At 44.2% G+C, this 27,302-nt stretch overlaps 1 protein-coding gene across 1 annotated transcript in view; it reads left to right on the top strand.

Moving 5' to 3' along the window:
- The window catches only part of grin3a (glutamate receptor, ionotropic, N-methyl-D-aspartate 3A), a 61,870-nt gene that overhangs the window by 21,125 nt on the left and 13,443 nt on the right, over positions 1-27,302 (top strand). The window contains exons 3-7 of the mRNA XM_080875892.1: positions 15,968-16,637; positions 17,426-17,809; positions 18,362-18,507; positions 23,208-23,323; positions 24,053-24,204. Coding sequence (XP_080732018.1) covers positions 15,968-16,637; positions 17,426-17,809; positions 18,362-18,507; positions 23,208-23,323; positions 24,053-24,204 — 1,468 coding nt within the window. The remainder of the gene's footprint in view (positions 1-15,967; positions 16,638-17,425; positions 17,810-18,361; positions 18,508-23,207; positions 23,324-24,052; positions 24,205-27,302) is intronic.

The raw sequence follows: 27,302 nt of genomic DNA, 5'->3' as shown, positions 1-27,302 counted from the left end.
GACACCAGAGAAGCATCCACCTGCATCGCTGCTAACTTATCACCCAGGAGGGTCGGCCTGATGGTGTTGAAAGCACTGGAAAAGTCAAAAAACATGACCCTCACAGTGCTCGCCGGCTGGTCCAGATGGGTGTAGACACGATTGAGCAGGTAGATGATGGCGTCCTCTGTTCCGAGACGAGGCTGATAAGCGAACTGAAGGGGATCCAGATGTGGTCTTACTATGGGTCGCAGCTGGTCCAGGATGAGCCTTTCCAGGGTCTTCATGATGTGGGAGGTCAGTGCCACGGGCCTGTAATCCTGGGGGCCACTGGGACGAGGCGTCTTTGGTACAGGGACGAGGCATGATGTCTTCCACATCACCGGGACCCTCTGCAGACTCAGACTCAGCATAAACAGTTTATGAAAGACTCCACACAGCTGGGGGGCACAGGCCTTGAGGACAAGGGGACTCACTCCGTCTGGTCCAGCAGACTTGCCTGAGTGAAGTCTCCTCATTTGCATCTCAACCTGGTATTGAGTGAAGGTGATGGGTGGGGGAGGGGTGTCAGGACTCTCACAGGAGGCAACATGTGAAGAGAGAGGCTGGCACAGTGGTGTGGCTCTGGATTCCAGGCTGACTGCAGGTGAGGTTGTGGGGGTGGGAGCAGACACTGTGGTGTCGAATCTATTGAAAAACAGATTCAACTCGTCGGCTCTATTCTCACCTCCCTCAGCTCCCCTGCTGTTGGTTGGCCTGAATCCAGTGATGGTCTTCATGCCCCTCCACACCTCTCTCATGCTGTTCTGCTGGAGTTTCCACTCCAGCTTCCTCCTGTAATTTTCCTTAGCCTCTCTGATCTTGTCCTTTAGTAACACCTGGATCTTCCTCACCTCCTCTTTGTTGCCCCCTCTGAAAGCCCTCTTCTTGTTGTTGAGGAGGGCTTTGATGTCCTTAGTCACCCACGGCTTGTTATTTGGGTAACAATGAACAGTCTGAGCTGGAACAATGGAGTCGGTGCAGAAAGTTATGTAGTCTGTGATACACTCAGTAAGCCCATTGATGTCCTCGGCGTGAGGCTCACAGAGTGTTTCCCAGTCGGTCACCTCGAAACAGCCCTGTAGTTCCGCTATTGCCTCCTCTGACCACCTCCTAACAGTCCTGGTGGTCACAGGTTCCCTCCTCACAATTGGCACATAGCGGGGGGTGAGGTGAATCAGGTTATGATCTGACCTACCAAGTGGGGGGAGGGAGGAGGAGCTGTATGCATCCTTGACGTTAGCATACAGTAAGTCTAAAGTTTTCTCTCCCCTGGTGGGACAGTCCACATATTGTTTGAATGTTGGTAGTGTATTGTCCAGTGATACATGGTTGAAGTCACCCGAGATCACAATAAAGGCACTCGGGTGCTGAGTCTGTAGCCGAGCTATGGCAGAGTGGATAGTGTCACATGCAGCTGTGGGGTTAGCAGAGGGGGGAACATAAACAGCCACCAAGATGACGTGAGAGAATTCCCTGGGTAAATAATACGGCCTGAGTCCAACAGCACACAGTTCAGTGTCCGGGCAACAAATCCTTTCTTTGATTGTTATGTTGGCAGGGTTACACCACCGGTTGTTAACTAAAACAGCAAGCCCACCTCCTTTACGCTTACCGCTAGCGATGCTGTCCCTGTCCGCCCGAACAGTGTGGAAGCCTTCCACGGAAGCATTCTCATCGGGAATGACCTGGTGCAGCCATGATTCGGTGAAACACATCAGGCTACACTCTCGGTATTCCCTCTGACTCCGTACCAGTGCTGAGAGCTCGTCGATTTTACTTGCCAACGATCGCACATTTCCCATCACGATAGACGGCAGACACGGTTTAAACCTCCTCCTCGCTTCGAGCCTCCGCTGTCTCACCGTCACCTTTTTTCTTCTCTTCTGTCCTTGACCTCTGCATCCCCGATGTGTTTTCCTCCAAATTTCAGCTGGTACTTCTGCGGGCACTTCTGCGGGCCTGGCCAGCGAGCCGGCCGGCATCAGGGCGATCAGCTGATCTCTGGAGTAAACAGTCCGTGCGTGTAGGAGATGTGCCGCGGTCCCGTTCCATGATAAAAGTAACAGTTCCACGGCCACCAGAAGAACAAAAACTCTCTCAATCCACATGATTGAGTAAGAGATAGAAAACGGAGGAAAATACAAGTCAGAAAAAAAAAGAATACGTAAGAAAAAAGAGCTAAACTAAGAGAAAAGCAGGAGCGACTGTAACAGGCTGCACGCTGGTTGGCGCATGCGCACTGTATAGTTTGAAGTCTGCTTTTGACATGTTGAAAATAGAAACAAAAATTCTAAGAGACTGCGTTTTTGTACCATGACTACCAATATAAATAAATGGCTCGCTTTCGTTTACTCTAGTTAGCCTTCATCTGGGTCCTCCAACTCCACAATATATTGTAGCGACTGTGGGTTTGGGGAGCTGACTGGCTAAACTGCTCACTAGCTAAACGGCTAGCGGGGCGCTAGCAGCTATCGCTAAACTTCGCAATGAATGGAGAGCGCTCGTGCCTCGTACACCGCATGACCCCGAGCGTCTCAGCAGCAGACTGGTAATCCCCGAATAATCCAGCAGGAGGCAGTAGTGGTTCACCACAGGCATTTATTCACCATCTTTTTCAACAACAACGTAACACTGCTGACACCGAACCCCTATCACGCTCCCACCACATAGAGTCGCGGTGTCAGCCAACCATGCCAATTCACCCCCCTCCACAGAACACACATCAACTTCACTGTGGCTTACATTAACATAACACTAACACAACATGCAAATCAAACACATATGAACTAGCAGAACGATAGAAAACACAGAGACAACACAATACCCAGAATGCACCTGGCTAACAACCCCAGCCAGGTCATTACACAGCCCCCTCCCAAAAAGGTTTAGTGTCCCCACAACCTTAACTGTCCACACTGTAGTCCAGCAAATGTCCGGGCCGGCGTCGAGTACGCTTCGGCCTCGACTGGGAATCCATGGCGCCCCCCTCCGGGCCGGGCGTAGGGGGCGAGGAGTCCCCAGGCTGCACACCAGCCTGCGGGTTGGGGGCAAGCGGATGGTATGGCGCCAGCCGGTCCTTGTGTAGCACCACCCGCCTTCCCCGCCCCGGCATCCGGACTCTGAAGACCACCTCCGACAGCTGTTCCAGGATTTCGCCCGGGCCTCGCCAGTGGCTCATGAGCTTGGGGGTCAGCCCCCGCTTCCTCTGGGGGCAGAACACCCAGACCCGATCTCCGGCCCCCAGCATAGGACCGTGCGCACGGGTATCATACGCCCGTTTCTGGCGGGCCCCGGCTCCCTCCAATGTCCGTCTTGCCAGTTGATGCACCGTGTGCAACCGCTCCCTGAGCCGCCGGAAGTAGTCCATCTCTGGTCCACCAGCAATCTCCGGCTCAGGGGGCGCTCCGAACACCAAGTCCACCGGGGTCCGGAGCTCCCTTCCGAACATCAACGCTGCAGGAGTACACTGACTTGACTCCTGCACTGCTGTTCGATATGCCCACAAAACAAGGGGCAGGTGTTGGTCCCAGTCCCTCTGATGTTGGCTGGTCAGGATGGCCAGCTGGGTGGCCAGCGTGCGGTTGAACCGCTCAACCAGACCATCGCTCTGAGGATGGAGGGGGGTGGTCCTCGTTTTTCTCACCCCCAGCCTCCGACACACTTCTCCCAGCACCTGGCTCTCAAAGTTCCTCCCTTGGTCGCTATGGAGCTCTTCCGGTACACCAAACCGCGTGAACATCTCATCCACCAGAGTCCGCGCCGTCGTCACCGCACTCTGATCCGGCACCGCGTACGCCTCTGGCCACTTTGAGAAATAATCCATCGCGACCAGGACATACCGGTTGCCGGCATCAGTAACAGGGAATGGACCCAGGATATCCACTCCGATCCGCTCCATTGGCGCCCCAACTAGGTATTGCTGCAATGGGGCATGGGAGCGCTGGCTGGGACCTTTCTGCGCCGTGCAGTCGTCACAGCAGTGGACGTGGATCTCCACGTCCTGACGACACCCCGGCCAGTAGAACCGCCGTCTCAGCCGTCGCAACGTCTTGCCGTTCCCAAAATGGCCAGTACCTGCAGCCCCATGGACCCAGCGGAGGACCTCAGGCCGCAAGGCCCGGGGAACCAGGAGCTGGAGTATGTCGCCTCCCCCGTCTGGCGCTCGCCACCGCCGGTAGATTACACCGCCATGGAGCTCCAGGCTGTTCCACTGGGAGTACAGCGACTTTGTCTCGGGCCCTTGGGAAGACACGGCGGACCAGTCTGGCCGTGTCCCTGCCTCCATCCAGTCCCTCACCATCTCCAGCGCTGGATCGCTCACCTGGTGCTGCTGTAGCTCCGCCGCGGTGAAAGGTTCCTGCCCTTCATCCACACCCTCAGGTTCTGCTGCTGCCGATGTCGGACCCCGGTCCAGCTCCTCCATGCGCCTGCAGTACCGGCACTCATCCGCAGAACAGGGGCGCCTGGACAGGGCGTCAGCGTTGGCGTGTTGCCGCCCTGGTCGGTGCTGGGCCTCAAAGTCGTACTCTTGTAGTATTTCCAGCCACCGGGCCACCTGACCCTCTGGCTGGCGAAAGTTCAGCATCCAGGTTAGGCTGGCGTGGTCTGTCCTGAGCAGGAACTTAGTGCCCAGGAGGTAAGGTCGGAAGTGACGAACCGCCAGGACCACAGCCAACAGCTCACGCCGGGTAACACAGTAATTCCTCTCGGCCCGGCTGAGGCTGCAGCTGTAGTATGCCACCACTCGCTCCTCAGCCTCTCCCCTCTGGGAGAGCACCGCTCCGACCCCCACGTTGCTGGCGTCGGTGTCCAAAATGAAAGGCTGGCTGGGGTCAGGATACGCCAAGACCAGGGCACTCACAAGGGCAGTTTTCAGCTGCTCGAAAGCCGTTGCACAGCCCTCCGTCCAACCAAACCGCTGACCCTTGTTTGTCAACTGATGCAAGGGGCTAGCGACAGTGGCAAAGTCTTTTACAAACCTCCTGTAATAGGAGGCCAGCCCCAGGAAGCCTCGTAGCTCGGCGACGTTCGATGGGGTAGGCCAGTCCCCCACAGCAACCACCTTCTCGGGGTCAGTAGCCACCCCCTGTTCGCTCACCACATGTCCCAGGAACTTCACCTGGCGAGCAAGAAGGTTGCACTTGGCCGGGTTCAGCTTTAGTCCGGCCCCGCGGATGGCAGTCAGAACCTCTCGTAGGTTGGCCACGGCCTGTTCAAAGTCCTTAGCGTGAGTCAGCAAGTCATCCAAATAGACCACGCAGCGGGCACGGGGAATGTCTTTGAGGACCCTTTCCATTAACCTTTCGAACGTGGCTGGTGCATTGCATAGTCCAAAAGGCATCACCTTAAACTGCCACAGTCCTTGCCCTATGGTGAATGCAGTCTTGGGCCGCGCCTCGGCAGCGAGCTCCACCTGCCAGTACCCACTGCGGAGGTCTAGCGAGCTGAACCAACTGGACCCAGCGATGTAATCCAGTGCGTCATCGATGCGAGGTAACGGGTAAGAGTCCTTGCGGGTGACCGCGTTCAGACGCCTGTAGTCCACACAAGGGCGCCACCCCCCTGTTTTCTTCCGCACCATAACCATAGGTGCGGCCCATGGACTATCCGAGGGTTCAATGACGCCATTAGCTGCCATCTCTTTTATCAGTCCCTCGGCAGCTTGGCGTTTGGCGAGGGGCAGGCGGTGGGGCCGCAGCCGGATTGGAGCAGCTGCTCCAGTGTCTATAGTGTGTTGCACCAGGCCCGTCCTTGTGCAGTCCTCTTCCCTGGCGGCAAAAGTGTCCATAAACTCTGCCAAGAGGCTCTGCAACTGCTGCTGCTGTGTCGCACTGAGGTGCACCCCACTTCGCCGCCCAAGCTCCTCTACTGCCGCGACAGTCTCAGGTGACGGGGAGACTGCCGAGCTAGGCGGCGACTCTGGCTGCGGGATGTTGGCCCTGCTTACGTCCACCCCCTGGGTCCTCTTCCGCACCCCTGCCGCCCTCGGCCCCTGGCTGTGGCATGGAGCTGCGGGGCGTAAGGGCTTTGGGGGTGCTGGTGGGGTGGGGGTCTGTCCCTGGCTACCGCGGCCCACTTGAAGCTGCACGGTCTCAGCACCAAGGTGGATGGCAACTCCCGGTACATCGACCCGTGCCCCCCAGTGGGCCAGCAAGTCCAGTCCAACAATGCACTCGTCTGTTATGTCGGCAAGCCAGAACTCATGGTTCACACTGTTCGTTCCCACCACCACCTGCAGAGTCTTTTTCCCCGGCATCACAGTCTTTTCTCCTGTGACAGTGTACAACGCTGTGTGAGTAGGGGTCCAGTCTTTTGGCAATGAGCCACCCGTCTCCGGGAGCACCCCCCTTCGCAGCAAGCAGATGGTGGACCCCGTGTCTACCAGGGCCCGGCAAGACCGTCCATCAACTATACAGTCCAGGTACAGTCCACGGGTGGACCCACAGCGGCCCACCACGGGATGAGTGTCATGGAGAGGGTTTAACGATTGGGGTGGGGGTTCCCTCACTGTCCCACCCCGTGGCCGTTTCCCGTCGGTGATGTCACTCGGCTCCGAGGACTAGGTGCGGGACAGTTCCGGGCGAGGTGACCAGGTTCCCCGCACCGATAACAGCAGTCCGTCCGGCGCCTCCGACGTGGAACTGCCTCTGATTGGGCTCGTCTGGCCTCCTCCTCCTCATCCGACTGGGACGCGTTCATCTCTCACTCGACCATCCTGACCGATCGTCGGGTCCCTGGCTCGCCCCGCAGCACCTCCTCAGCCCGCTCAGCCTCCCTCAGTGCCTCCTCCAGGTCTCGGGGGGATGACAGCCGGACATGCTGTCGCAGCCTCTCCGGTGTGAGGCCCCTCAGGAAGGCGTGGAGACCCAGCTCCTCTCGTGCCGCTCCTGGGAATGTCGGGTAGCCCCGTCGGGCATAGAGGCGGACGTCCGCAGCAAAGGACCCCAGGCTCTCTCCCTCGCGTCGGCAAGCCAGCTCCTCCCTGCTCTGTTCGGCTGGTGGTCTCTGTCCAAACCGTCTGCCGAGCGCCGTGGTCAAGGCCCGGAGGTCGCGCTGCTCCTCTGGGGGCAGGTCCAGCAGAACCTGGAGCGCTGGGCCCTCCAGTGCAAGCGCCAGGTGGGTGGCAGTCTCTTCTTGACCCCACCCGTTGTGAGTGGCAGCCAGCGTGACTTGGGCCAGATACGGCTCCAGCTGCGTCGCCCCAGTGTAGTGCTGTAGCTTAGCAGCCGTCCTGCCAGGAAGCTGTGGTGCGGCCCCAGGAATCCCCTCCCGTCGCAGGGAGAGCAGGGGGTGGCTGTTCCGGGGCGCGCTGTGGCCCTCTGGCCGCCCCAGCTCGGGTCTTCTCCGCTGGGTCTCGGCAGCCATGCTTTCCAGAAGCGAGCTGTTGTCTCGGATTACACGCTCTAATTCGCCTATGGTCGGCTCCATAGTGTCTGCTAGACACTCATGAATCCCACTTCTGACACCAATTGTAGCGACTGTGGGTTTGGGGAGCTGACTGGCTAAACTGCTCACTAGCTAAACGGCTAGCGGGGCGCTAGCAGCTATCGCTAAACTTCGCAATGAATGGAGAGCGCTCGTGCCTCGTACACCGCATGACCCCGAGCGTCTCAGCAGCAGACTGGTAATCCCCGAATAATCCAGCAGGAGGCAGTAGTGGTTCACCACAGGCATTTATTCACCATCTTTTTCAACAACAACGTAACACTGCTGACACCGAACCCCTATCACGCTCCCACCACATAGAGTCGCGGTGTCAGCCAACCATGCCAATTCACCCCCCTCCACAGAACACACATCAACTTCACTGTGGCTTACATTAACATAACACTAACACAACATGCAAATCAAACACATATGAACTAGCAGAACGATAGAAAACACAGAGACAACACAATACCCAGAATGCACCTGGCTAACAACCCCAGCCAGGTCATTACAATATCATCTGCATACTCCGCAGTTCATGACACACTAGAATACTAACTCGTGTCAGTGTGCAGGACTGGAGCCTATAATATTAACTAACAATTATCCCACAACTCATTTCTCACCATGTTATGGAGTCATACAAATGTAAGTAGGTAGTGTAAAAAAAATATGTTCTATGTGGAGCATTCGAGTAAAAGGGTAATGTGTAATACATCCCAACACGAATTCTAAATTGGCCATAGGTGTGTTTAGATTATCAGGTTACCCTCCACCCCATCGTCTTGCCCCATGTCAGCTGGGTTTTAGGCTCAAGCCCCACCTTGACCCTGATCTGGATATGCAGTTCAGAAGCTGGATGGACTGGAAAATTAGAATTTTATGTATCACTGATTTGAGTATATCACATTTATCTGCAGGCGCTGTTTCAAAGAGGATTGAGTGTTTGCTTGTTTAAATGTATTGAAAAAGTCAACGTTTTTCATGGGCTTTACTTATTTTTTTCACACAACTGTAGACAGGCAGCTGTTCACTGAAATTGCTCCAGGGATAGAGAACTAATCAGCCAGTCATGCTGTAATGCGTGGCTGGTGGGTAAAATACCTGATCGTATGGAAGTTGGATTTAGTCCATTTTCAAGTGAGAATGGTTCTCAGGAAATCTTGCAGTTTATTTCTACCAGGTAAAATTTAATTGTCTCAAATTCAAATTTAGTTGTATCAAATTCAAAAATATTGAATATAATATGCAGACTAAATAGACTGACATACTTTTGAGATACATAAAGATTAATATTACATTATGAGAGTTTATATAATTAATTCATCTACATCATAAATATGATTTATAGCTACTGCTGAATATTCTGTTTGACTGCAGTTCATATATTCAGTTTTGCTTTAATTTCCATCTCTCTTCATCGGGCTTTGAACCAAGAAAGATCAGTAAAGGATCATTTGGTCCTGTGGGAAAATTCTTTCAAGGCAGACCACTTTGTATTATGAGAAATGAATTGCCTAACAGAGAGTATACTGCATAGCATCACAAAGCGATGGAGTGTTTGTGCGGGAAGTTCTGCAAACTGTACTGCAATCAGCTGGCAAAAAAAAGTAGTTTTCTAGAAAAATGCTCAAATCTGTTACATGTAAGGAATTGTAAAAATCAAATGTTTTCTATTGCACATAATATGTTACATTTTGTATCTGCTAGAGCCTGATGAAACACTTTTATAATATAATAATAATGTGCATGTGTTAGTCCCCATAGGGAAATTACTCCTCTGCATTTAACACATTCACCCAGTGAAGCAGTGGGCAGCCACCAATGCAGCGCCCGGGGAGCTGTGTGTAGGGACGGTACCTTGTTTGCTTATTGTTTCATTGAAACCTTTACTGCAGGGGTGTCCAATTTCAGGCCTCAAGGGCTGGTGTCCTGCAGGTTTTAGATATCACCCTGGGTCAACACACCTGAACCAAATGATTAGTTCATCACCAGCCATTTAAATTAGCTATGTTGGATCAAGGACACATCTAAAACCTGCAGCACACTGACCCTCAAGGCCTGGAGTTGGACACCCCTGCTTTACTCCAACTGCCCATCATTTAGAAACCAAAGCCATTTAATATCTGATGGTTCTACAGATTATACTTTCATTAAAAAAAATGCATGTCCTGGGAAAAAAGTTGGGATTGTCCCCAATTTATGGATAGTTTAGAAAACAAGGATGAGTAACGCTCACATGAGGTGCATATTATAAGCAAGAAAGAAGTAACACTTGCCCTTTAGCTTATCAGTAATATGTAGTGTAATAGTCTGTCAATTTTAATGTTAATTGCAAGAGAATAAATGATGAGGACCAACCATGTGTTTCACAAATGTAATTCTGTCTTGCATAATAAATCTCACTGTGGTTTGCAGGAGTGCAAATTTCCATAAATATAAAACAAGATTACCTCACTCTCTGGTATAGTAGAAAGCTTGACTGGGGCAAGTCAAACGTAAGCTGCATAGTAAAGTAGCTGCAGGCCATGCATACATGCTTGTTACACTTGCACATAAATCAATGTTATTTCACTTCAATTTTTTTTAAGTTATTATGATTTTCAATGTTGTTTCGCTTGATACGTATTGCAACATATAGACATAAACATGTTGAGAAACCACAGTTTAATAAGCCTTTTCTTATCTGTTGTTGCTGTTGCAAAACAATTGGAGAAATCCTGATTGTAATACTTTTGTTCTTAAATCCAGTTGATAGGATTAGTTTCAAACAAAATACTGGCATTTGAGGGAACTGTGCAAAAATATTGTAAACATATTTGGGTTTTTTCCAAAATGTTTTAACAATCAGTCATCAAAGACAATGTTTAAATCTGATTCAGGGGACCAGGGATGTCAAGCGTAAGGTCCAGGGGACAGAATCTCCCCAGCAAAGACTGAAGGAGTTGCAGATTTTGAACTTTTAACTGCTTTTTCACAAGTTTTACAGTTTTTCCTGTCAATAAAGAATGACCCTCATTCATACTACATTATTACTATTATTAGTAATAGATAAACAATTAAATAACAGAAAGTTGCTGTTTTTTCACTATTTTATACATTTATGATGTTACAGTCGATTCGCAGAAAGACAAGAAAAAAAGAAATTTTCTTTGAATGAACAAAAACGATATTTTATCATTACAGTACATGGCAATGAACTACAGAACTTTTTCTGTAATTGTACATGTTTATCATGTAGCTTCACTGGTTTGGCACACTTGAGATTACAGTAGTGAATATGTGGTTCAATGTGTAAAATGAGTTTGACATCCCTACCATAGATGGTTGACTGAGTAAACAATCTGATATAGTGGCTCTTTATATATTTATTTGGGCATTCAAATAATTTGGATGTCAGGTAGGGCTCACTGAAAAAGGAAAACTTGTTTTTTCACTTTTATCCTATGACGAATCACATCTAGTTGGGATTGAGGGTTTTCCAGGGGGTTTAAAGTCAGTGTGCAAAAGTTAAAATCACACATGACGGGATAGCAAAGCCTAAGAAGATAAAGGTGGGGAAAAAATGAAGATAAAGATCTAAACCTAAGATATAAATGTGCATTTTCACAGAGATACACTATACACCCTTCTGAGAGTTCAGTGAGCAAAAGTCCTTTATAACTAGATATTGTGCCGAGACAAATTTCCACAGGTTATCTTATTTATTTTTTCCCCACCATAAACAATCCGTCTTGATAGAAATCATTTTAAACCGATCCATGCCCGTCAAAGTAAAGGTTAGTACCCACATGTGCCAGCTGGATGAACCATAAAGATAGAAAATGGTATATGATAAATGTCCCCTCTGAGGCTTGTATTCCCTGAACCAATGTCAGTGAAACACTTTCTGTTTGCTTCAGGCGAGGATCGGTTTAACAAGGAGGAATACTCTTGGCAGAGATTTCTATGCTGCTACAAAGGCAGCAGCATTTCCTTTTTTCTATATTTTATTTTTAAGAGCAAAATGTTTTCTTGCTTAAAAAAACATTCATTGTTGCTGATTAATGTTGTGAGAGTAATGAATAAGATGGATTTAATTAAGTGCACTCCCATTCCTTTTCATTTAACTTGCTTGGTCAGTGATGTACACACAACACCAGCCTTGTGGTTATATCATGTTAAAAATCTTTTTTATTTTTTTATTTTTTTGGGTGATGCATGAGGCAAGAACACGAGGCAGCCTTGACACTGAGTTAGTCTTGGTCTGGAAAATATATGATTCACCCAGACGTCATTCTTTGGCTACAAATACCATCATTTTATCTTTTCATGAAGTGGAAGTGAATCACGTCACGTTGAATAAAAAGTTCAACCATAGTATTTATTTCGAGCATAGGAGGTAATGTAGCAGCTCCGGATGTAGTGAACTACAGCACGTCAGCAAGTAGTTTTGAAGGTCAAATAATTGTTTGGTATGATAAGTTGAGTGGTGAGAAATATGGAGCTTAAGATAAGTATATTGGGGCTTGGTTTAAATATTTTAGCTACATTTATGCTTGGAGATGATTTCTCAAACTGAAGCTGTTTTCGTAGGAACAGGCTGGACAAACTGAAAACAAACTTAAAATTATGTAGTGTAAACTGGCAGACAAACAGGCAATGGTGGTATTTTAATTACGTTAGTTTGTTTACAATAGTGTTGAAATGGTAGTTAGTTGTTGACATCTCTAAATGTTTTTTGGAATTTAAAGTGCTCTTTATTTAAATAATCAATGTGATTCTAGGTTTTCTTAGGGATCACATTATATGTATTTCCTTCCCCTTAGTGTAATCAGTCAAACTGTTTTTTTCCAGTTTCATTTTGATAAACTTAGTCTTGTGTATTTTGTATTTACTTTAAACTTCCTTGTCTAATTTTTCTGATGACTTGGAGCTATGTTCCCTGCTGTTTGGCATCTCCCTAAGTGCCTTGTTGTAATCCTGTTTCCTTTGTGTACTGTTCTTTAGTTCCCCATGTTTCTGTTTCCCTGCTTTCTCTCGTGGACTTTGGTTTGCCTTTTTTTAAAAACGTAATCGATGCCTGCATTTGACTCTGCATTTGAGTCATCCAGTCTGCCTTTACAAACATTTGTGAGAGAATGGGTTTTTAAAAAATAACTCACTGAATTCTAGCACAGTACTGTTATAGGTTGTCACCAGTGCAACAAGTAAGTTTGCAAATTGCAAAAGTGGAAGCAGTTAAGAACCACAGCAATTTAGCCACAAAGTGGCAGGCCAGATAAAAAGCAGGGTGGCAAAGTGTTGAGGCATGTAGTGAAATCTGCCAAAGCTCTGCTGATTCAATAACTGCAGATTCTAACCCTCCTCTAGTATTAACATCAGCACAAACATTATGTCCTAAGAGCTTCATGGCATGGTTTTCATGGCTGAGCAGCTCCACTTAGAGTAATGTGTAGGTGGCCCAGTGCTTTTGTGTGTCTCTGAACTCGATTCTGTGTTCAAAGACATCCAAAGTCAGCAGAGACAGAGCAGTCCTGTGGGTGTGCCAGTTTAACTATCCTGAGCTTGTCTGATTAGAAGAGTTCAATAGTTCATAATGAGTGGAGCCACTTAGGATCAATCCCAGTTGTAATAACTATCCTTGGAGTTCTGATTACGTGATTGGTGTTGCAGTGATCTGACCCTTTTTTTTTAACTGAGTCCTTATGTGGATGAAACACATGGATACCAGTTTAACTTGGACATCTATATTGATTTTTGCTACAAAACTGTGCTTCCCTTTTCACAGCTACTTTCCTGAGAAAACCTTGCCTATATTAATCTGACAGTAAATTCAGACTTGAACTTGAAACATATTCAAATAATACAGATGTCTTGCCTAAACACATTACCTTCTATAATACGTGACCTTTTAGTATGAAAGTGACATTTCACATTTAGCATGGAACACTTTCTGCAATGTCAGGAAACTGCGAGAGCATGACACTGGCTGCCATCAGGAGAGAGACACACTCCCCAGGTAGTTTAACATCTACAAGCTACTGTGAAAACACTGACCTTCAGACAGCTTGCTTGAGTTGTCAGGTTGGCTAAAAACCTGTAAAAGATGAAGGGAAGTTGACAAGGTGGTGGGACGGGAAATTTTTCAGTGAGCAAGGTGACACGATGGAGATATTTTGAAAAAGGTCACTTCAGGTACATCATTACCTCCTCAAGGCATATCAAAGAGCTGTGCATCTACCTGGATGCCTGCATGTTTTCTTAAATTCAAACATATCCAATCCAGTGCGTGTCTTTCTTGTGTGTGGGTGTGAGTGTGTGTGTCTGTTCTGGTATCTGACACTCTCAGACAGCCAGTAGCATGGCTCAGTGAGGGAGATGGCGTGATCACTGGACCGTGGTTTGTCTTATGCTGTCACACATACACACACTCACAGATAGACAGCCACTAAGGCCGCCAAGATAGTACACCTCTCTGTTGTTGCTTTTACACCAATAAAGTGGAAATTGATATATGAACTAACCAAGAGTAAACATAATTGTACATTTAAGCCCATAAGTCCCAAGAACAGAGATCCAAACATGTCTGGATAGAGGCGATAAAGAATAAAAAAGCAAGGCAGCAGAAAACTTACAGCTGTGCATCCTGCAATTTACTTTATTGTGCAACATGAACTGTGCTCAGTGCACTCTGAGTCTCTCTGTTGTATTTAAGATATAAAAGAAAATGGGTTTCAGCTTTCTGAGTCATAAAGAAGACATATGCATATGCCATGCATATTCATATTTATCAAACATACTGTCAGGGTAGCATCATAAACTTGATCTGAAATGATTCCTCTCCAGGCAGAGCTGATCATAAAAAAATGCAACACTGGTTATTTGTTCAAACAACTGCTATTAATGTGTGTCAAAGTCAGAAGTAGTCAGCACGGTGTTGTTGTGCTCTCCAGGATCAGGCTGGATTGGATCAGTGAGTAAACAAAGCATGTAGTGTTGACAAGACAGACTGATGATTATTTCTTGTCTTTTGGAGGGTTTTTTGTTAATGTTTTTTAAGATTACCACAATATTTCAGCTGCTTTCACCAAGTGAAATTATTTTTATTATTTTTTTTACTAATTTCATTTGTAATCCAAACAATCTTTCATCTGTTTCAGTTAGCATCATTTAACTGTACCCACTAAAGTGAAGAGAAGTGAATGGAACTTTAAAATGTAACATTGAAAGGACGCCCTAAATGATACTTACAGAGCATCTTGAGAACATACAGTTGTCTACAGTCTAATAAGACCTACGTTTTCTTGAACCTTCTATATCCTAGAAATTTAGTGCGAAATTGTCACAACAGTTCTTTCAAGCTGCTTTATAATGTGAAGATCATATGATAACAGAGAGAAAACCCTAGTAATCAAATGACAAAGAAGGAGAGCGACAGGACAGAAGGCACACGGTGGGAGAGAACCAGGGATTATTAATAACTAATGATTAAACGCAAAATGGTTTATAAACAAATAGTGAGTGAAAAGAGGTATGTAAATGACATGTGATACACACATATACACACTCAGAAGTAGTGCGTAATTGCATATGGTCGAATTGATTTTCTTTTCATTGGTTATAATCCCAAATAGTTTGGAAAAATGCTCAAACTCATCCATCCATCCATTTTCTTCCACTCAAACAATTCAGGGTTGTGGTGGGGATGGAGCCTTTCCCAGCTCCCATAGGGCGAGAGGTGGACAGTTTACCAGTCTGTTGTAGAACTAATACTCAGAGACAGACAACCATTCATACCTGTTAACTTCCATGTATTTGGATTTTGGAGACAGAGAACCCACACAACCATGCTGTTAATGTGCAAATTCTATACAGAAAGACCCCATCCAGCCAGTGGATTTAAAACCAGGACATTCTTCCCATGAGGAGATAGTGCCAACCTGCAAACAGTGCTCCCACACACAAAAAATGTATATAAAAAATTTACCTATAGCTCTCTTTTTGATACTTCAAATGTCTTTGATCACAAAAGACAACAAATGGAATTGAATGCACAGAAAATATTGACTTTTTAATATAATTCATTTAAGTCATTTAAGAGGGCTGATTTTTTAGAGAAGCACAAAACCTTTAAGATCTAGCATTTAACTGCATTAGTATTAGTGCGCAAAAGAGATAGACTTGTGTTCAGTTTAGACAAACAAATCAAATAAACCTGTTCTCTTGAGACTTCCTGTAAGAATATTGTCTACAGGGGATAAAATGTGCTATTATACTGAACATCTGTATGCACTGAGCCCAGAGTTTGATTTTTGATTGACTTTTGACTGGGTATCACTCTTTGCAAACATAATAAGTATATTGTTAAAAAATGTTCCCAAAATTTTAATGATGTTTGACATTAAGCATGTGTCCAGTAAAACTGTGTGTACCCTTCTGCTCGCCTTTTTTCTCTTCCAAGCTTCTTCACAATGTCCCTCACTCCTTTTTTCCCCCCTGACACTTCTTGTTTTCTCTTTCTCTTCATTCTCCTCAGATTTGTAGCCAACACATCATTTGAGGGCCAGAGCGGTTTCATATCCAGCAACAGTCAGAGCCAGAATGTCATCTCAGAAGCCCATCACTACATCTGGTCCCTCCAGCTGGATCCCTTAGGCCAGCCAACCTGGACCCGCCTGGGACGCTGGCGCAGGGGGAGAATTCTGATGGACACAGCAGCCTGGCCAAACCATCCAGGTTCTGGAGGAGGTGGCGATTGGCGCCGACCTCCACGGTTGCACATGCGAGTAGTGACACTGGTGGAGCACCCATTTGTATTTACCCGTGAAGTGGATTCGGATGGGTTATGTCCTGCTGGGCAGCTGTGCCTGGACCCGCTTACCAATGACTCTTCAGTTTTGGAAGGACTTTTCCAGAACCTCAGAGGAACCAATGGATCTGTTCCCACAGATCTAAAGAAATGCTGCTATGGCTACTGCATTGATCTATTGGAGAAGCTGGGGGAGGACATGGGCTTTACTTTCGATCTCTACATTGTTGGTGATGGGAAATACGGGGGGTTTAAGAATGGTCGTTGGACAGGATTGGTGGGTGATCTTCTCAGTGGTGCTGCCCACCTGGCAGTGACATCTTTTAGCATTAATTCAGCTAGGAGCCAGGTGATTGACTTCACCTCACCTTTCTTCTCCACAAGCCTAGGAATTCTGGTCAGTGTCGCTCTTCACTCTCTGGCTTCTTTTTTCCTCCTCTTTTCCTCTCCACTTCTTCTCCTAATTTCTGTTACTCTTTAACCTATCTCTCTTTGATGTGTGTCATTGACCTGACCTCAACTCTCTCCTCTCAGTATGCAGACGGTCAGTATCAATATGTTTTACCACTGCCAACCATACATTATTGGATTCCAGTGCAATCCCATATGCGGGGCTGTTCTGGGGGTTATACAGCTTTGCAGAAAGAACTTATTATTACAATTACTGCAGCTAGTCTCAACAGCTGACAGGCATAGGGATGGTGGTAATCACTATTGTTACTTTTTCCTAGTATGCTGCTACAGATGTAGACGTTCTGCTTTATTTACAGTGGATGTATTTTCTATTATCTGTATTTTTTTCTTTTTCCCATTCCACTAGAAGTATCTCTCTTACAAACAGCAGCGTCAGAAACAGCATTTGCTTCACAATCACTGGACTGTGAAACCAATTTTCTCCAATTGAGGCAAGGGTACTATAATGAATTTGCACCATCCCACTGTGATCAGTTTTTATTATTATAGAGTTTATTTGTAGTGAAGGGAGAGGGAGGATGGGGAGGGGGGCTGATAGGATCTTTCCATAATAGTCCTAATTAATGTCTTCCAAAAACTCCACATTTCCTCTGATTTATGAAACATTGAGAACAACAGTAATTTTTGATAATTACAACATCTTTTCAGTTTTGCAATATTCCTTATGCAGTGCTTTTTTTTTTCTTCAATCCTGTATCCCCACCTGCCCAGGTGCGTACTCGTGATACAGCCGCACCCATCGGTGCCTTTATGTGGCCTCTACACTGGTCCATGTGGCTCGGCATCTTTGTTTCCCTCCATGTCACCGCCATCTTCCTCACTCTGTATGAGTGGCACAGTCCATTTGGTATGACGCCACGTGGACGCAACCGTGACCGAGTGTTCTCCTTCTCCTCAGCACTTAATGTGTGCTATGCCATTCTCTTTGGAAGAACAGTGGCCATCAAGCCACCAAAATGCTGGACTGGGCGTCTGCTGATGAACCTTTGGGCCATCTTCTGTCTATTCTGTCTGTCCACCTATACTGCTAACCTGGCTGCTGTAATGGTTGGGGAGAAAACTTATGAACAGTTGTCGGGAATCCATGATCCAAAGGTAAAAATCAGTATAGTATAGGAGAAAAGTCTTTAGTCACCACTCATATCTTTATATTGGTGAGCCAAAGGAAAATATACACACAGATTTATTGAAACACTGACTACATAAGGAGAAATATTCAGTGTGATATGAGTACGTCTTCTTCCTGTGTTTATATTGATATCATTAAATCATAATAACAAATTACATTTTGGTTCTGAGTTGTTTTTGTTCTAAATGAATTTCATTTAAACAAATATTTAAAATGTCTAGAGGTTATTTGTTTGCTTTTGTACTTACACTGATGTTTCATTGTCTTAAAATTGTTACTCAGCAAATATACTCTTTAATTAAACACCCTTGTAGGGGCGCGTGGGAATTAAGGTGATTAATTGGTTTTCGGCAGCTCATTAAGTCACTGAATTACAAGAATGCAGGAATGTTTAGAGTCGGCATGTTCAAGAAAAAAAAAGAAACAAATTAGTGTAAAGAAACAAAGAAAATGTAAAGCAACAAACTTTCTTGATTTGAGTTCTGAAGGTATCTTGTTTTATTTCTTCTTTCTTGCAGCTGCACCATCCCTCTCAGGGATTCAGATTTGCTACAGTGAGAGAAAGCAGTGCAGAGGACTACGTCAAGAAGAGTTTCCCCGAGATGCACGAGTACATGAGAAGATACAATGTCCCGGCAACGCCAGATGGCATACATCATCTCAAGTAGGGCTATAAGATGCATACAGGCCACATATAGCATACAGGCAGACATACATTTTTTTGGAGGACCATAATCAAATCTTTATTGATTTATGCTCAGTCTTTGCTGATCCAGGTACTGCTGTCAGCTTTCCTAATATCCGCTCAGTTAGCTAACTTCTCTAGTCATTGCCCCTGAAAATCAACTTCTGTTTGGTTGCACAAGTGAAAAAAAGAAACTGCATCATCTTTGATAAAAAATAGAAAAATAAAAAAATAAGAGTGTGAGCATACTGAATGAAAGCCAGATTTGAAAAAAAAGGAGAAGAAAATTGCATCCCTGCTGCTGTCATTCCCCACCACAAGCCTGCCTGTTCTCATTCAGATCTTACCTTCCTCTTTTTCCTGCCACTGCTGTCATCCTCAGCCCTTTCAACATTCAACTAGCAACCCATGGTGCATAACAGAATATAGTTTTAGGTTTGTTTGTTTTTTAAAGACAGCAGGTCTGCATGGAACACAATTTGAACGGATGAAACGAGATTTATTTTTACTGAGCTTGTAAAATGCTGATTAGAGGGAAAGCAAAAATGTCATCTTTAGAAAATTACAACTTGGCAACAAGACAGTATACAAATGTGCCGCAATGCAATCCTCTGCATTGGGATTTACTTCACTAGGGACTAAGCATTATGTATATACATATGCAAGACACTTGTGCACTAACAGACTGATAGTATATCTCTAATATATACTGCACTAATTGCACTAAAGTTTTCATAGAAGTGTAAGTATACTTGCTTTTCTTGGATTTTACTTTGGATCATATCTTTTGTCATATTTTGATAATTAATTCAATGTACTGCCTGTGGGGTGGAGGAATTTAGTCTTTTCAGCTTCAATGTTTATTTGAGGGGTAATTAGAGTGAGGTCGGCTCTAGTGAGCAATGTTTTTTTTTTCTTTTTTCCTTCCTAATAAGAACGGACCAACTTTCCAAAGTACACAGTGCTATGTAGAAATAATTTGTATCTTTTTTTCAATGCCAGACTGCTGTTTAGCAAAAAAAAAAAAAATTATAGTTGTAATGTCCTCCCCCTCCAATGCCTTGCTAGTGTTGACAAACAGACTAAACTCCATGCTGACCACTTCGTAAGCAGTTTAATGCACTTTGACATAGTCAGGTCAGCCTGGTAAAGTTCAAACTAAGCATCAGAATGGGGAAGAAAGGTATCCTAAGTGACTTTGAATGTGGCAGGGTTGTTGTTGCCAGACGGGCTGGTATAAGTATTTCTGATTATCTTATGGAAGTTTCCCACAGAATCATCTCAGGGATGAACCCCCTAACGAAGAGAAAATATCCAGTGAAAATGCCATGCTGATGTCAGAGGAATATGACAAGACTATGACAAGACTGAGCAATAACTCAATTACCCACTTACTGCAATTATGGTATGCAGAAGAGCATGGAGGGAGCACTCCTGTCAGCTAAAAACAGGACACCGAGGCTTCAGTTCACTCAGACTCACCAAAATTGGATGATAGATGATTGGAAAAACATTGCCTGGTTCAAATGAGTTGCTATTTCTATTGCAACATCAGGTAGGGTCTGAATTTGCCATAAAGAATAGCATAGATCCACTCTGCCTTGTATCAGTGGTTGGGGCTGCTGGTGTAATGTAATGGTTGTTTTTGGGGGTTTGTTTGTTTGTTTGTTTGTTTTTCTCTTGGCACACTTTGGGCAAAATAAAAAAACTCAGCCTAACTGAATATTGTGAGCTTGTTTGACCACATGCTCCTATCTTCTGATGGCTGCTTCCAGGAGAATCTCTAAGCAATGTTTCCAGCACCTTGTTGAATATATGCCATGAAAAATTAAGGCAATTTTAAAGGCAAAAGGGAGCCCAACCCAGTACTAGAGGTGTACCAAACAAAGAGCAAGCAGTACAGCTGAATATTGAGTGTATTTTCACAAGGAGGTAAACATTAACAATCAAAACCAGGTTTTATTATAAGAACATGCTGATTAGGGCTGGGTATCGTCACTGATTTCTAGAATCGATTCGATTCCGATTCACAAGGTCCTGAATCGATTCAATCCATGATTCGATTCAATTCGATTTGATTCTATTCAATTTGAATCTGGGAAATTTTGCCTCAGACAGTCAGAAATATTATAATTCAGATCAGTACATTTACATATTTTTGTATCTATAAAAAGGTAGCTGACACTTTCCAGACTTTATCAAAGGTGTGAGCATCACAGCAGAGGCCTTTGTGTCAAAGTAGCTGAAGATAAAACACTGAAACACATGAAGGTGATTTCAAGGGTGTAAACACAAAGCGCGGACCCGCCGAAACATCAGAATCAGCGAGCTGTCGGCTTTCAGCCCCGACCGTGTCCGTGCCGTCGGGGGAGAAAGGCGACATCTCACTGATTCTGATCCGCGGGTCGGCGCTTTGTGTTTACGTCTTTGTGCAGAAGCCGTGTAGCTGCTCTCATTTACTGTTTTAAATGTTTGGTGGTTGTCAAAATTTTGTGACGTTTCATCTGAGATTCTGGAATTTTTGGCAAAATACATTTATATAAAAAAATCGATTCAGGATTTTAATGAATCGATATCACGTTATCCAAGCCAGAATCGATTTTAATCGATGAATCGATTATTAAAACCCACCCCTAATGCTGATGACGCTGACAGTGATCATGGGAATGGTAAATAAGAGTGTGCCACACAGGCTGTTGGGGCACACTCTTATTTATCAAATGGATAATTAACAAAAAACAAGACAGATAAACAAAATGCTGCTGTATATGTAGCACACATTGTGAAATGCTTGAGAAAATACAGTAATTTAGATGACTACTTGGAGTTGTCATCCCTACACACTAGGCACCGATTACAGTAAGCACTGATTTTTATCAGGGCAATTCTTTTGTTTTGTTTTTTCAATAATGTTTCAACTTTAATGACCATGTCTCACCAGTGCTACTGAAACAAACTATCAACACCACTGACTGCAGCCTGTCTTCTTTATAATTAGAGCATTTGGAAAAAATTCACTGGCTGAAGCATTACAAGCCATCAGACAGCTGTCATGTACCATTACAGCTGGCCTATTAATGGATATATAGGGAATGCTACTCTAATACGACAGAGAAGACAATTTATTAGAGAGCAATTTCAACCTGCGAATGTACTTCATAATGCAAAGACTTATCCCTATAACCCCACAGTAATGGAAACTCTGGCTTTACATAAAAGTACACCACAGACATTTTGATGTCAGCAGTGGTGTTTTCCCTTCATGCAAATATGTGATTTATAGATGATGTAAAAAGGGATGCATCGTGATTTAATCATATTAGTTTGTTAGATGGCTGATGTCAAGATAGTGCTTTGACCATAAATGACATGCTGTGGTAAAAGACCAAGGATGCCAGCTGCAGCATAATTCAGCCGGTAATAATGAACAGGCAGCTTGCAGGGAGAAGATAGTGCAAGATTTCAAACGCTGTCCTTGATAACAAGCAAAACACAGTATATCTTGAAAAAGTCTTTGTAGCGTTTGTATCCCGGTAGACTCTAGCTGTCAGTAAAGACATTTTAAAGTTGATTTGTAAAAGCCTCTCAGAGTGTTGTGACGTAATATCTCACCTCTATATAACAGACTTGTGAGGAATACAAATAAATTGGCCAAAATCTGTAGGCAGGCAGTAATTTTCCTGAAAGGTAGCCAATGAAAGGATTGGGGGAAAAGTAAAGGCAAGGCCAGCATCAGAATTATGAAGTTCAAACAAGGCAAAAATATTTGTTGAATCACTTACATTTCATTCTCAGTGATAATTTCAGGGTGTGCTGCCATTTAAAAGGCTTTGTAAAACGCCCACAAGCTCAAAGAAAAACAATTCATTCTTGCATGCTTTTATGCTTTATTCGCTGTTTTCGGTTTCATTTTCAGTTTGTATTGTGCATTAAGTAGCACCATGTCTGCAGTCAGTCTTCGTGCTTTACCGTTAATTAAAATTTGCATGTTTTGATTTCCAGAGAAGAAAAATGCAAACAGTTTTCATAGGGCCTATATATTCAGCTCTGCCCTACACATGAAGTTAGGTAGAGCATAAAAAAGGTTTGTAGGACCTGTTAAAACAGAATGACTGAAGGTGAAGTTCATTCTTTCTACTCACCCTGTGAAGTCAGAGAAGTGACACGAGGACAGACACAGGGAAAATAAGCCTCAGAGTCACAGACGAAGAGTGAGACAATGAGCTAAGGTTCATTTAAGCTACTGTCTCGTGAGGTGGTGAAGATTAATTTTTCATGTCAAATTCAGAAGGCGGCTTAAAATAGTTTAAAAGATTTGCTGTTGGTCTCCTGATATTGAGAGAATCACTCGATGAGTCTTGCAAATTATCCATCTATCACACTGCAAATGCCAGTTTGTTTACTTGATGTAGTATTACAAAGTTGAACTGCCTAAAAATGACCCACACAATATAAATTACATTTATTACAATTATATTTGAATTCTTATTATGTCTGCAAAATTATGCAGCACAATATATGCATAATCTCTTACTGTTTAGCTTGAGGAATGATGGCAAAATTTGAGTGAACACAAATGTTTGATTTCATCACTATGCTGTGCTGGAGGAGTGTTATGAATGTGCACAGGGTACTTTTTGCAGCTGCAGTGTACTTACAGTATGTTGTTTTGCTTACAGGGCTGACCCTCAGAAATTGGATGCATTCATCATGGACAAAGCACTGTTGGACTATGAGGTCTCCATAGATGCAGACTGTAAAACACTAACAGTAGGAAAACCTTTTGCAATTGAAGGTAATGTGCGAGCATATCAATTATGAACATTTTAGATGAAATCTATCACTACTCTGACATGTGAATAGCATCCACCAGCTCTGGTTTTAATCATCACCTGATTTTAAGAGGTCTTTCTGCGTCACTGCAGACTAACTGACCATGAGCAATTTTAGAACAAGCCTAAATTTAACAATATCAATCACTCAACGTTTACACAGTGGTTAATCTTTTGGCTTTCAAAAGCTTACACTCTCCAGTGTCTACTGTTAATCTGTGGTCCATTTAGAAAGCCTCTTCCTCCCGCTGTGAAAATGTTCCCGTGGCGGTTGCTTCCATTACAAGCCATCGTAGTCCCACATTCCAGCGGTGTTGTTAATTACTTAATGCACTCTTAAGCCTTCAAGATACAATACACATCAATCAGCACGCTTCCTACCAAGGAAAGGTACTTTTGCAATTGGCTGTTGCTGAATTTGTCACACTCTCCTGGCCTGCTAAGACGTTCAGAGATATAATTATATCATCAAGCTTTGCTTTGGAAAAATTATGACTTTTTAAAGTAAAAAAGCCAAATTATCCAGACCTCCAAGTGTATCAGCTCAGCAGCTTGTTTTTCCCATGGCTGTAGACCAGGGAAAGAATACAACAGCAGCATGAAGGTGACATGAAAAAAGGTGTTTTTGCCGTTATGACAGAAGAATAATCGCTAAAGAGTCTCTGTGTGTGTTTGTGTGTGTCCAATGGCAGGCTATGGCATTGGCCTCCCTCAGAACTCTCCACTCACTTCCAACATCTCGGAGCTTATTAGTCAGTACAAGTCAGATGGCTTCATGGACATGCTGCATGACAAATGGTACAAGGTCGTTCCCTGCGGGAAGCGCAGTTTCGCTGTGACTGAGGTAAGATTAAAGCGAGGCAGTGTAAGGAAAATAGAGCGTATTTATCATTTCATTATATCATAAATGATCATTTCTACAATTTCAAAATCAGAACAATATAATATAACGCATTTGTCTCATTTTTATGTCTTACTCAAATCTTACTCAAGTTTCTTTGCTGTCAAATATTTATGTGGAATCTTTATTTGAAAGCTCTGAAAAGTCTTATGTACCCCACACAGTGACTTACTCAGAAAAGTAATCTTTCATATTTTGTTCACTACACATAAAGTCTACTTCAATAATTATACTACAAAATGTCAATGCAAAGAGGCCATTTTCTCGAGTAACTCATAGTATGAGAAATATATGTTTTATTAGAAATGCAATACTAGTTATTTCTGGCCATATTTCTCCCCGACTGTGACTTCAAACACTATAAAAGAGGCTCCTATAGCTCAGTGCAGACTGCACACAGCATACTGCGCTTGATCTTTTTGTACTTTGTTCTTTTTATTTATTTTCTTAGCTGCTGTGTGGATGGCAACATAATGTCTGTCGATCACAAGGATGTCGCCTAAATAAGCACTCGTGATTTGTACCTTTGAATGACAGCGTCTACTAAATACTTAATCTTAAATGTAAATTGCCATTTTATGAGCTCAGAAGCAGGAGTTGTGGCAATGTGGCACGTTGCATTGCCACAGATTCAATGTCACCTAAGTGAATCATTTCCCGGTGTGTAGCAGTTAGACATGTTATAGATGCTATCTAGAGCTGCAGACATTTAAATTGCTCCGGGTACAATTCATTTTGCACCATCATACCTCAGTCTGCCTAACGCTACGGAGGAGAAACCTGCTCAACTGATATTTAGCTTCATCTGGGTGTGTATTTCAATTTTTGTCTCACAGAAACCACAGTACGGTGATCATGTGCACACTTAGGGTTCTCATATTATTGGTAATGATTTTAAATATCAAGTATATATCATTAACTTAAAATGACCTAAACTGATTTCTAAACTTTGTTGTTCACTTGCATACATCAGGCAACATCAGCAGGGCCCTCATGTCATATAAGCAATATGAGTTACTGACAAGCTTGGCCCAGTTTTAGCCCTGCTCAGCACTTTTTTGTAGCAATTATTTATACCGATGAGTGACTACCACCAGCAGTAAGCCTAAGGATTCTGAAAAGATGAAAAATCTGATGGATTGGCTTCACTGAGGTACAGTAGCCAAGCTCTCTGGCATTTACCCAGCTCTCCGTCACCCCAAAGAATCTGATCCCATTTGAAGCAATAAAATCAATACCAATAAATTGCATATTATTCAATTACCTAACATTAGGAGGGCCAAACTTAGCATTACCGAGAAATAAATGGTGATAAAAGAAGTGAAGATGATAAAAGTGATGTGCTTTTTTATTGATTTTTTTCTGCTAATTTATGCAGTCAAATGGTGAAATATAACAGCACCATTAGAAATGATTGTTGTATATAGTGGTATGAGCCTAGAAGCGTGTGTTACCAAAAACCTGTAGCATATAGTATGTGTTTTCATGTGCTGAGCCTTCTAATGAGCAGTGTTGGGAAGGTTACTTTTAAAATGTATTCCATTACAGATTACAGAATACATGCCCCAAAACGTATTTTGTAACATATTCTGTTACGTTACTCAATGAGAGTAACGTATTCTGAATACTTTGGATTACTTAATATATTATCATGCTTTTTACAACTACATAAATGTACTATTGCTGTGTGAATTATTACTATTACTGAAGGTCCGCGACTCCGAACCGTAGTAAAGGGACCTCTGGCTAATACATCGGTTCCGTTTCGGGCTCGTAGCCGAAAAATAGATTTACTTTGTTGTCTGGGTCAACTTTGCTTGCGAGAGACAGAGAGAGGCGTTGAAAGACTGCTCCAACGGAACTTATTGTTTTCGGAGGAAAACACGAACACGGTGTACAGTCGAGTCTTAATAGCTTACTTACAACTGGGCTCGTCAGGCTCTCTTCTTGGCTGCAGTGGTTATTATTATATTTACATGCTTCCAGCTCCCGTTTCTGCTCGATGACAACTCGTACTTTTCCACTCTCCTTTTTCTCCCTCCTCGCGCTCACAGACACATAACGGGTATGGCAGTCCATTCTCCCTGCAGCACGGACTACACTGCCCATGAGGCCACATCCTTTAGGGCTATGTCTCTAACACTCTGCCTATTAGCTTAGCACAACAACAACAACAAAAAGGCGCTCTCTCACCCAGGAAACACACAGTCGCAGAGAGAGAGCGTCACACTGTAACCACGGCAACCGTAACCCTGCCGCCTGGAACAACAGATCGTAGCTGTCAAACAAAACCCAAACAGTCCTGACCCGCCACAATATGAAACAGGAAAGTACCGCCGTGTAATCCATTTATTTCAACAAAGTAACTGTATTCTAAATACCACCTTTTTAAACAGTAACTGTAACGGAATACAGTTACTCATATTTTGTATTTTAAATACGTAACAGCGGTACATGTATTCCGTTACTCCCCAACACTGCTAATGAGGAATGTTGGAGTGTGCTATTAGACACAGGCTCAAACGTGTTCTTTATTCACTGAAGCTGGAGTATTAGGCTACGTTCACACTGCAGGGAAAGCGCATCAAATCCGACTTTTATGACCCTTTGCGACCCATATCCGATCATGGTATGTCAGTGTGAACAGCACAAATCCGATATTTTCAAATCTGATCTAGGTCACTTTCGTATGTGGTACTGAATCCGATACATATCTGATGTTTTAGAAAGCGACTGCTGTTTGATGGTTATGTTGCATTAAATTCGTCTTTTACGTCACTGACACAAGACAGACACCAATTATCAGCGCTAGAGAAAACAAATGAGAAAGCATGGCGGCCATTGTTATAGCACGGGCTCTCTTAATTTCTCAGTGTCCTTCTCTCTCTAATTTATTTCTCAAAATCCTGTCGGTTACGACTGTGCAGGAATTGATAGACTGCTGCGACAACACCTACTAGCTCTGTAGCCGCCATTTTTGCTTCCGCAAACAGAAGGCGTTGTGTGTGACGTCTTCTTTTGCGCATGCGGGCCGCTTTGAG

The sequence above is a fragment of the Rhamphochromis sp. 'chilingali' genome, assembly GCF_963969265.1.
Source record: "Rhamphochromis sp. 'chilingali' genome assembly, chromosome: 2".
NCBI lineage: Eukaryota > Metazoa > Chordata > Actinopteri > Cichliformes > Cichlidae > Rhamphochromis > Rhamphochromis sp. 'chilingali'.
The sequence above is the reverse complement of the archived record's forward strand: the minus strand, read 5'-3'. Positions and strand labels throughout refer to the sequence as shown.